This window comes from Sinocyclocheilus anshuiensis, unplaced genomic scaffold (genome assembly GCF_001515605.1).
Source record: "Sinocyclocheilus anshuiensis isolate Anshui unplaced genomic scaffold, SAMN03320099.WGS_v1.1 scaffold641, whole genome shotgun sequence".
Lineage (NCBI taxonomy): Eukaryota > Metazoa > Chordata > Actinopteri > Cypriniformes > Cyprinidae > Sinocyclocheilus > Sinocyclocheilus anshuiensis.
Genome location: NW_015536503.1, coordinates 299,088 through 309,189, shown reverse-complemented (window position 1 = coordinate 309,189; position 10,102 = coordinate 299,088). Strand labels below are relative to the sequence as shown.

Below are 10,102 nucleotides of genomic sequence, written 5' to 3'. Positions count from 1 at the left end.
CTTACTGTTCAAAAACTTTTGACTGGTAGTGTAGGCTGATTATTCTTATAGATTGAAACAAATGTGCTTCAGCCAGAAAAAAAGGGTATGAAAAGTGCTCCGAGTCGCTGCAGAAAACAAAAAAATTGAACAACAAAAACTGGAAATGTTGCTGGAGACGGGCTTATTTAAAATGCAAACTCATTCTCTGCCAACAGGAGGCGCTTTTAAAGTGATAAAACTAGCGGTTTCTCCAGTAATGGCTGTAATCAAAGCAGCTCCGCTCATGAATGCTACTTTATCAGATCAAATGAAAATGCCATCGAAACTTTTCTGAACACAGTCGGTTCCCTTCAGAGATACATTCATATAAAACACCCGCGCCGTGTTATGATTTTGAAACGTGCAGTGCTCATGTTTATTCAACGAAGTCAAACGGCACAATAAATCAGTGTATGGGAAACTGGTAATGTATATCGAAATATCAGAAATGTGTTTAAAAATCATATCACCGTTATTGAAAAAAAATATATCGCGATACATATTGATATTTAATTATTGTCCAGCCCTATACCCAAGTGAAAACTTAGGGCATGATATAATAATGCACATTGCAACATTTTGTTAAATAAAGAAGAACTATCAGTTCTGATTTCATGGTGACTAAGTCTGTCAGATTTTAAGGATGTTTTTATTCATCACAGATTGTCTGGCAAAGATGAATCATAATCAACTAGATGTGTGATGCAACATCTTGAAATCAACGAAGAGTCCAAAAACTGAGTTTGATTAATCTATACCAGACATGCAATTTATTATGCAACACAAACTGGTTGCTGGTTTCTGACATCAAGCGACACTCAAAAGGATATTGAGTAGGATTCCACTCTGTTGAAAAACGCTTCTTTGTTTGCTGCCTCACAAGGGGCTTTCCCAAGGCCATTTGGAGACAGTGTGTTTGGATCCTGCTCTGAACTGAGATATGGAGAAGAAAGTGTTATGCATAAACTATGCCACAAATGTTCCCTTTAATCCATATTTTCCAGGCATAAATAGAACCTGAGTGACTTTGCAGCATTGCAAGCACTTATTTAATTCCTACAGGGAAAAAACATGCATGCATTAGTCCAAAAACATCCATCAATCGTGCATCACCCTGCAGAAATATACATTTTAAGACTGATTTAGAACAAGGTGGTAGACCAGGTCCAACTACCATGCTTCAAAAGCCAGCTTGACGAGCTGGTAGCTGGTTTGCTGTTAGTCAAAGAGGGTCTACCAGTGTGCATCAGCCTGAAACCAGCTACATGTTGACAGGTAGATTGGTAACGTGGTTTGTTTCTAATCTAACTGGTGGTCTTCTTTAGCTGGTGAATTTCCCAAGACTTACTAGCGGCTTTTAGTAAGTCAATGTTTATTTTGGATCATCTCCCATGTTCCAAAACACAAGTACCATTTTAGGTTCAATTTTCCACAAGGGTTTTCAGTAAAAAATTATCGGTTTGCTGAATTGTTCACCGTTCCTGCCCTGTTTTCTTCGCGCACATTCTTACTTTTTGCAACTTTTTTTCTCATTACAGAGAAACTCTTACCAATTTAACACGTTGTCTTCCGAAGCGACCCCTTCGTTGAGAAGTTCTCGCACTTTCAGGGGAGACACGAGTGGATTTTTGTTTTGTTTTTCGCCGTTTTCTGGGCGACTTGCATGGCTGCCGAGCGCGGCCATATTCGGTGTCTGTCTCTAAACCCTCCCGCTGCAAGACATCAATTGTCAACAGTTTTACACAGTTCCGCCCCCTCCATTACAAAAATGTACCGTGGTAACCGTTTAAGAAGCTTTCTGTCATTTTTCTACATTTCTTATTTTGATGACAGTGATTGCTAACACTAAAACTATAATAGCTGAATTGTAGTAACAGTTTCTTCATTATTTGTAAACACCATACTGCTGCACTCCATGACCTTGTTTTGTTTTCGTCTAAATACTGTTCCTCTCATTAACATCTTAATTATGTTAATCACAGACAAATAAATACAAAACTATATGGTTTAACCACATATACAGTTTGTAAATATGGGTACTGAATTATGAATGGTTTGTTAGGAGGCTACATTAGTGTAGTTACATTCATTTGATACAAACAAGTAGTTTGTGCAGTAACAGATAATATTTATCAGTTTATGAAAGAGACATTTGTTTTTCTGTAGTCAGTCCAACTCATTGTTAGTCGATACTTTTAGCTGAGATACAAGCTGCTGGCCTTGAGCTGAGAACAAAAATAACCACACCAAGACATGTCTCATATTGGTGTTTGACACAATGGATTTTGAAGTAGAAGGGTGAAAACTTTAAACGAAACAACCTCTTTGGCATTCAATGGAAGGAACTGAACAGAATGCACTGTCATTGCCGTTTGTGTTGTGAAAATATTTTACATTTCACAAGTGCTTACTCAAATATATGCCTATCTAAGCTGCTATCAATAACCAAAATTACTTAGCAGGTACATTGTGGGATTTGATTTTTAAAAAAGTGTGTGTGCAATTAAATAATTTTGTTGTGATTTATAATATTGAGATATACAAATTAATAATGGCGAAAATTCAGTCCTTTTCTAAATATTAAAAGAGATGAAAATTCACTTTCACTGTACTTAAGTCGACAAATAAAATGTCTTGAGCAGTTCACTTAAGACTTAACTAGTGAACAATAAGTCTTTGGCTGATGATACACGGGGCAACATTTTGGGCAATGTTGCCGTCAACGGGCAACCAGGTGTTACCCATTCTCAATGGGAAAATGCCCAGACAACATTGCTCAAAAAAAAGTTGCCTGGCAAAATTGATCAAAAATTTCCCCCGTGTATCATCAGCCATGCATACAGGAAAGATAAAACACCAGTATTGCTTAGATAAATGTTTGTCTCTCATGCAAAATCTTGTTCAATGAAGATTGGCCCAATTTTAATCAGAAAAGTAAGACTGATTATCTCTTGGCTAACTGCTAGTTGGTCAAATTAATTCTTCGGTCTTAACACATGAGTCACTGGCCTCAGTATTGCTTTGATTTGATTGCTTTATTTGCTCAGATGGTGGATGAGCACCTAGAAAGGACCTCCACAGCCCTGAAAGACAGCGGAGACCAGGACAACTAGATGAGCCCCAGATACAGATCCCCTGTAAAGACCTTGTCTCAGACGACCACCGGGACAAGACCACAGGAACCAGATGAGTCCTCTGCACAATGTGACTTTGCTGCAGCCTGAAATTGAACTGCTGGTTTTGTCTGGCCAGAGGAGAACTGGCCCCCCGACTGAGCCTGGTTTCTCCCAAGGTTTGTTCTCCATTCTGTCACCGATGGAGTTTTGGTTCCTTGCCGCTGTCGCCTCTGGCTTGCTTAGTTGGGGACACTACATTTCCAGCGATATCGTTGACTTGATTGCAAATGATTGCAAAGATACTATTTAAACTGAACTGAGCTGGATGATGACATCACTGAATTCAATGATGAACTGTCTTTAACTGAAAAATTAGTGTTTACTATTGTCATTTTGCATTATTGACACACTATTTTCCTAATTAATGCTGTTCAGTTGCTTTGACACAATCTGTATTGTCAAAAGCGCTATATAAATAAAGGTGACTTGACTTGAAAAATCTTGTTCAGTTTATTTAAATTTTTTTATTTAGGTAAACAGTTCCTATTTCGCTAATTTAGTGAATAATAAATAAACCATTCATTTTGAAATTAATGTATGACATTTGACATGACATTTAGTATTACATACAGATGTTTTTTTTTTTTTTTTTTTACATAAAATATGAACAAAAAGCTACAGCATTTTTTAGTATTGGACGTTTTGGGTCAGCTTGAAGTATTTTAGTCAAAGATTTGGTTGTAAAGCTTGACGTTTATTATGAAGACTTTTATTTTGAAAGGCATAAATGTCTGATTATTTTCATAGCTTGTATTTTTTTTTTTTTTTTTTTTTTTTTTTTTTTGTGGCCATCTTGCAGGTTTTCACCAGCGTTTCTACCTTCACGTTCATTGCAAAGGAGATCCGGTCAGGTCCATCTATTTCATTTAAACGTCTCTTCGCGGGGAGAATGGGCAGAGTTATGCTCTGCGGTTCGCCTCAGTCTGCTGAAGGAAGCCCCGTTGTCTGCGAGTGCGTGTAGGTGGATGATTTCAGCGTGATTTTCGGAGCGATGTCTGCCGCAGAAGAAGCACACAGCCCGGACAGACTCAATCAGTTTGAGCGGTTGTCTGGAAGGCCTCCGCTAAGAGCCGCAGGTCAGTGAGAAGCCAGTTAACAGCTTGAATTAAGCACAAAAATAACAATATTTCTTACAGAAACTTCCATTTTCTAATTTCTATCATAATATAAATTACAATTATTTTGTATTTCACATATCGCGCTGCTAGCATCTAGCGTTAGCCGTGTCGCTAATGTCTTTGTTTTGATTACAAACTTTACAAATTCACATGTGTTAATTATTATATTTATCACATATTATATTTGGCAAAAGGCTGTGCATTGTAGTCGTCATGTGTTGTTAGTTTGTCTGTACAAAAAGTTGCATTAAATACTGGTAAGTTAGCTTGTGGATCGAGTTTGACAGGTTAATTTGCATTTTAGTCACATCTGTCAGACTTTGTTTTTGATGTAACGTTAAATGAAGAGGATAGGAATATTTTTAGTACTTTTATATCTGCTTGTAACATTTCCTTATTTTGAATCAACTCTGATCAGCTTGTCAAGTGAGGTTTAAGCATGTCTTTAAGCTCTGCTAGTGTTATGAAGTACAAAAGATGGCAATATAGTTGTTAGATACTAATAGTATTTATTATTATTATATATAGTTGTTAGTATACTAATTTATAGTAACAGTTGGTGCTTTAACTCTATGCTCTTGGTTTCCCGATTTAAATTTTAAACAAATCTGTTTGGAATTATTTTGTAATCGTTATCATAGTGATCTACTGAATAAATGGGGTAAATTTGATACTAAAGTATTTATTTATATTTATAGATTAAATGTAAACGTTCAAATCTGTTTGAATGTTTGACTAAATTATTTTTAATGCACACTAGCAGTAAAAAGAATGAATGTGCCGAGGCTCATACACAGAATTGCTTGGTGTTTAGTGTAATGTTTATAGTTTAGGGATATATTTCACTTGGCTGTTTCTTTGGACTGTTAAATACTGCCACAGATCAGCACATGGGTAAATACAACTCCATGAGTAAATAAAAGCCCGGCTCTGTCCTGGAGTCTGGTTCTACTCAAAGTCACAGTGTAAATATCCTGTGAGCTTTGCTTTTTTAATCTTTCATCTGTAAGACATACGCAGTGATCATTTCTGTAGCTGTAATGCATTAAAACAGTACTGCAGTGTGACTTCAGGACATTTAATGATGTTCACACCACCCATCTCATAGCCTGCAGCTCTAGCCATCAGGATCCTCCTTCCTGTCTATATATGATGAGTGATTAAAATTTATACTTGCGCAAAATCTACAGTATGCACATCTTATGTATTCATAACAGGCTTCATGGATTAGAATGAATGCAGAATGTTAAATGGTACACAAAGGAGGCTGGGTGTCATGCACATGCATAATACACACTTCTTGTCTGGAGGCAGCTGGTTTATTGTAAATGTTGCCCTCAGATGATCTTTTGCATATGACAGTCGTAAAAACCTCAAATCTAACCATGTGACTTGCTTGGTGCAATAGTAATACGTGCTGTCATGGCCAGCAGTTTTCATGTCTTCAGTGGACATCTTCAGGTTGTCTTTTGAAGGGGCTTACTGTCTGTTCTTACACTTTGGGTGACTTTTGACTTCTAACCGCCCAGAACGCCTTAGCAACTGCATAGCAACGCTCTGTCAAACATCACTGGTGTGCAACTATCATTTGCTTTCTGTGGAGCCAATAGAAACCAGTGCATATGCTTAAACCAAAGCAAACCAGTTATCAGTGTGTTTTCAGTTGTTTCCAAACATTGAATTCAGTATCAACACAGTACATTAAACAGAGCTGTAAATATCAGGATTTGTTTTTGCAGGCCTGGAAAAGTCATGGAATTAATAAAAAAAATAATATAGGTTTGTGAAGTTTCTATAGTGAATATAAATTTTTGTTAATCTCTAAAATATTTTTTTGATTATGAATTGCCAGTAGGGCTGTGCGATTTGGGGGAAAATATCAAATTGCGATTTAGCGAGTATGAGAAGCATTCACAGACACAGGCTGTGTGTGCGCTCTTCTGAATTGGGAAACAATAACATGTGTAAGATAACGTTCACATAGCCTACTACCAAAACATCTAAGAATGTATCTTTTATTCTCCAGTACTGAAAACAGAACCGATAAGGGAGTTTTTGATATGCGCTGTGACGCAGCTCTTGCAAATTACCTTTTTTGTTCGTTGTCTGTCATTTCGAAGCTTAAGTTGCATACGGTTTTCTTTCGTTTTAATTTGCCTAACTATCGATCTAACCCAGTAGACGCCATAATCCCACTATGTCTCTCTCCCGTCCCGCTTTCCGTTTTTTTTTTTTTAAATGGTGGGTGTTTACGCAGTTGGCTAGAGCAGTGCTGATTAGGGAGAACGGAGGTGCGCTCACTCTTGCCCAGGGCAAGTAAGACTGCAACTCAAGGCTGGCAGTCATGCATATGCTCTGGAACAGAGTAATATCGCGTCCACATCGCAGGCTTTGCGATTAGGAAATCGCAACGTCTCAAATCGCGATTTTGATTCGATTTCGATTAATCGCACAGCCCTAATTGCCAGTCCCTGTAAAATGCCTTGTAAAGAGCAGGTCATATGGTTTTTCGAAAAATATCTCTTTTGCAGTTTGTTAGGTAGCTATCCTTCAATGTAAACAGTCTGCACAAGTTGTTAATCAAAAAAGTGCATGATAAATAAAGATATTGTCTATCAAAAGAAAGAGTCGACTCAGAATCGCCTTAATGAGTCGTTACATTTTCGAATCTTCTGCCTGTTACAGATCTACGTCACTAGGTAACACATTAGCATAATCCCGGCCTGCCCACGAAATATGAACACTTTGTGTCGAGAAGATGCTGTGTTCTACGATACCACAGCAATATAATTCGAACCTTTTACCTCGAACCTTTAATCTTGCCTTTTATCTTCGTTGGCTTCTAATCTTCTTTATTTGGACCAACAAGCGTCTCCGAACCACAACCTGTAAGTACGATTGATACAAGTGCTCAAAATATCTAGTTTTTTTTTGTGCTAATGTGATATATACCTAGTGCAGCTTTAGGAGGAAGTGAAGTAAACAGAAGAGAATGACAAAATAACGGTCCACATAACAGAACATAAACCTGACAATAAGATCGTTAGGCTACCTATATGTATAGCAGTTAGCCTAGTTGTAATCTGATTTTCTAATCTGACTGGACAAGAGGCTTTCTATTGATATTTCCACCTGCACGCGTTCTAGACGGGCTGCCAGTCAGTGCAGTTACAGTGTTGCACCACAAGGTGGTGGAACGTGACTGTCATTCAACTACACGTTCAAAAACGCTGATTCATTCATTCAAGTCCACATGCATGAAGTGTAAAACGAGAAGGGCATAACCTTACGAAAAAAGAAAACGCAAAAATCGCGGTTGCTGCGGTTTTTGCATTCCTCTGCGGTTTGTTCGTCGATATCGCGGTATTGCGCTATTGCGGTTATCGCGACAGCCCTAGTTCTGCGTTATAATTAAAGGTTAAGACACGGAGCGTCTTTTGTCTGTCGTTCTTCAGACATTACAGTTGACATATTTTGGTTTTCAAACAGTATTGTTTCATCAGTTAGTCACGTTAGCACTCGGCTAACGTATCCACCATTATTGTTTTAAGTGTTTACAGTTTAGCAGCTAAACTTTAGCTGTGGGCACGATTTGCTTGCATAAGTGTTAAACAAAATGTTTTTATGTCATTATTTTAAGAACTGATTGGAGCACTATATTATTGTTTTATGTAAAGGTGCATGCTAGGGTTGCCAGGTTGTCACAACAAAACCCGCCCAATTGCTACTAGCCCAGTCGTGTTTCTAGGGTGGTCCCCCTTTATTCGCTAACTTGCTCAAGCGCTCCTCTTTGTGCCAATCACAACAGGCTTGGCCAGCTGACCAATCAGAGCAGAGTATGCTTATGGTAGGGAGGGGTTTACAGACATTTTGCTCAGAACTGAATCAAACGAACCGTTTCGAAATCGCGGACAAATGACTCTATGTATAAATGTATATTCTGTGAAAATTACAGTGTTTCCTGACCTTAGATGCGTTTAAACCTGTTGTAGGGGACTCCAACACAATATTAGGACACTTTAAAAAACCATATGACCTGCTCTTTAAATATCCTTATCCAGTAATCACAAACGCTTAAAAAATCGTGGAAATTAAGTGGTTAAAGTTGTGGAAACCCTGATTAAATCCCTTTTTATTTCTGGGACAGAAAAAAAAAGTTTTTGAAAGAAGTCTCTCATGTTCATCCAAGGCTGCTTTTTTATAATAAGAATACAGTAAAACATTAATGTTGTGAAATATTGTTACTATTTAAAATAACTGTTTTCTATTTTCGTATATTTTAAAGCTTTCAGCAGCCATTACTCCAGTAGCAAGAAGGTTTTGGAAATCGTAATAAATTTATTCTTTTTTTTTTTTTTTTGATAAATAGAAAGTTCAAATGAACAGCATTTAACCTTGTAAATGTCTTTGTCACTTTTGATTATAATAATCCTGGCAAAAATGAAAGTATTAATTTCTTTAAAAAAACTGACCCCAAAGCATTGAACATTCTCTATATACACACACACACACACACACACACACACAAGTAACCGTGCCAAATACCCTAATATTCAATATCCTAATAAATCCTATTAAAGGGGTCATATGATGTTGCTAAAAATAAATTATTTTGTGTATTTGGTGTAATGAAATGTGTTTATGCGGTTAACTCCATAAAATGTGCTGCACACATCTGAATATTTGGGTTGAAGTGTTCTGGAACAGTGTTGTAAATACAACTTGACCACTGATTTCTAGTCGTGTCCTCTTTTGGAAGGCCAAACAAAGTAGTAAAAAAAGGCTTGAGTGAGTGGAGGCCGGCGGGTGGGCTTAAGAACGGCGCAAAGGAAAAATTGAAATCGCATCATATGACCCCTTTAACTTAAATGCTGTTTTTTTTTCTGGTTTGATAATGGAAAAATGTTTTTTGCACCTTTGTTTTCTTGTCATAACCTTCCTCCCTTCTTCAGACAGCAGCATATTGTTGTGTTATGGTACAAACGTACATGTTTTTTGATTTTGTCCTTTGTATGTTGTTCATGCACTAGTACCAAAGGGGTTTTGCTTGAGCATTAGTGTTAGTGAAGTCTTAAGTATATTGTGGTCTGTTTGAATGAATCTCCTAGAAACCTTGCACACTGAGTCCGATGCGTATTAATTAATCCGTTGCGAAAAAATTTGCAAAACAATACAAAATGGAGTTGAGGATGATTTTGTTGTCCTCTCTCTTCTTAAAAAGAGAAAAAGAAGAGGAAATACTGGATCCATCATCCAATCCAAGGAGAGTTCCACCTCCTTATCAATGAGCTGCGGGTAGGCCTGGGCGATAAAACTGTATCGATATTTATCGACGGAACACCTTCTTCGATAACGATAGAAAAAATGTTAGATATAGTGCACGATATAGGCACGTACTATGAGTGACGCAGACAGCACACACAAACACGAACACATGCTGAATTGAGTGCTGTGCCTGCCTGTGATGAGGAGATTGTGAATAAAGAATGAATATTAGTCGAATTTAAAATAAACATTTGCATTTGAATGTTAGGAGTGCATCAGGGAGCGTCATCTGTGGCGCACGAGATGCAGTGATGATGATGTAAGTGACGTTGTTGTATTTTAATGTTTTGATGCTGTTTTGTTCATAATTGTTTATGCAATTTATGAAATTATATTTGATTTTTATGAGTTAATTTAGAAGTAATGCACGTTTTTATTGAGTTACTTCCTTGTGTTGACAATTTAAATGCGCTGCATTATTATGCTCATTGCGCCCTCCTGTGGCCTCGGGAGACAAGACAA

At 37.4% G+C, this 10,102-nt stretch overlaps 2 protein-coding genes across 6 annotated transcripts in view; one reads left to right on the top strand and one right to left on the bottom strand.

The window, feature by feature from the left end:
- LOC107690584 (nuclear-interacting partner of ALK-like) overlaps nucleotides 1–1,766 on the bottom strand; it is a 17,183-nt gene extending 15,417 nt beyond the window's left edge. For all 4 annotated transcript variants that reach the window (XM_016488958.1, XM_016488964.1, XM_016488977.1 and 1 more), the window contains exons 1-2: nucleotides 1,572–1,766; nucleotides 852–954 (exon numbers count right to left, since the gene is read on the bottom strand). In XM_016488958.1, the coding sequence (XP_016344444.1) occupies nucleotides 852–954; nucleotides 1,572–1,705 (237 nt within the window). In that variant the 5' untranslated portion in view covers nucleotides 1,706–1,766. The remainder of the gene's footprint in view (nucleotides 1–851; nucleotides 955–1,571) is intronic.
- Nucleotides 1,767–3,993: 2,227 nt separating this feature from the next.
- The window catches only part of LOC107690572 (kelch domain-containing protein 10-like), a 14,266-nt gene continuing 8,157 nt past the window's right edge, over nucleotides 3,994–10,102 (top strand). For both annotated transcript variants that reach the window (XM_016488950.1, XM_016488942.1), the window contains exon 1: nucleotides 3,994–4,273. In XM_016488950.1, coding sequence (XP_016344436.1) covers nucleotides 4,189–4,273 — 85 coding nt within the window. In that variant the 5' untranslated portion in view covers nucleotides 3,994–4,188. The remainder of the gene's footprint in view (nucleotides 4,274–10,102) is intronic.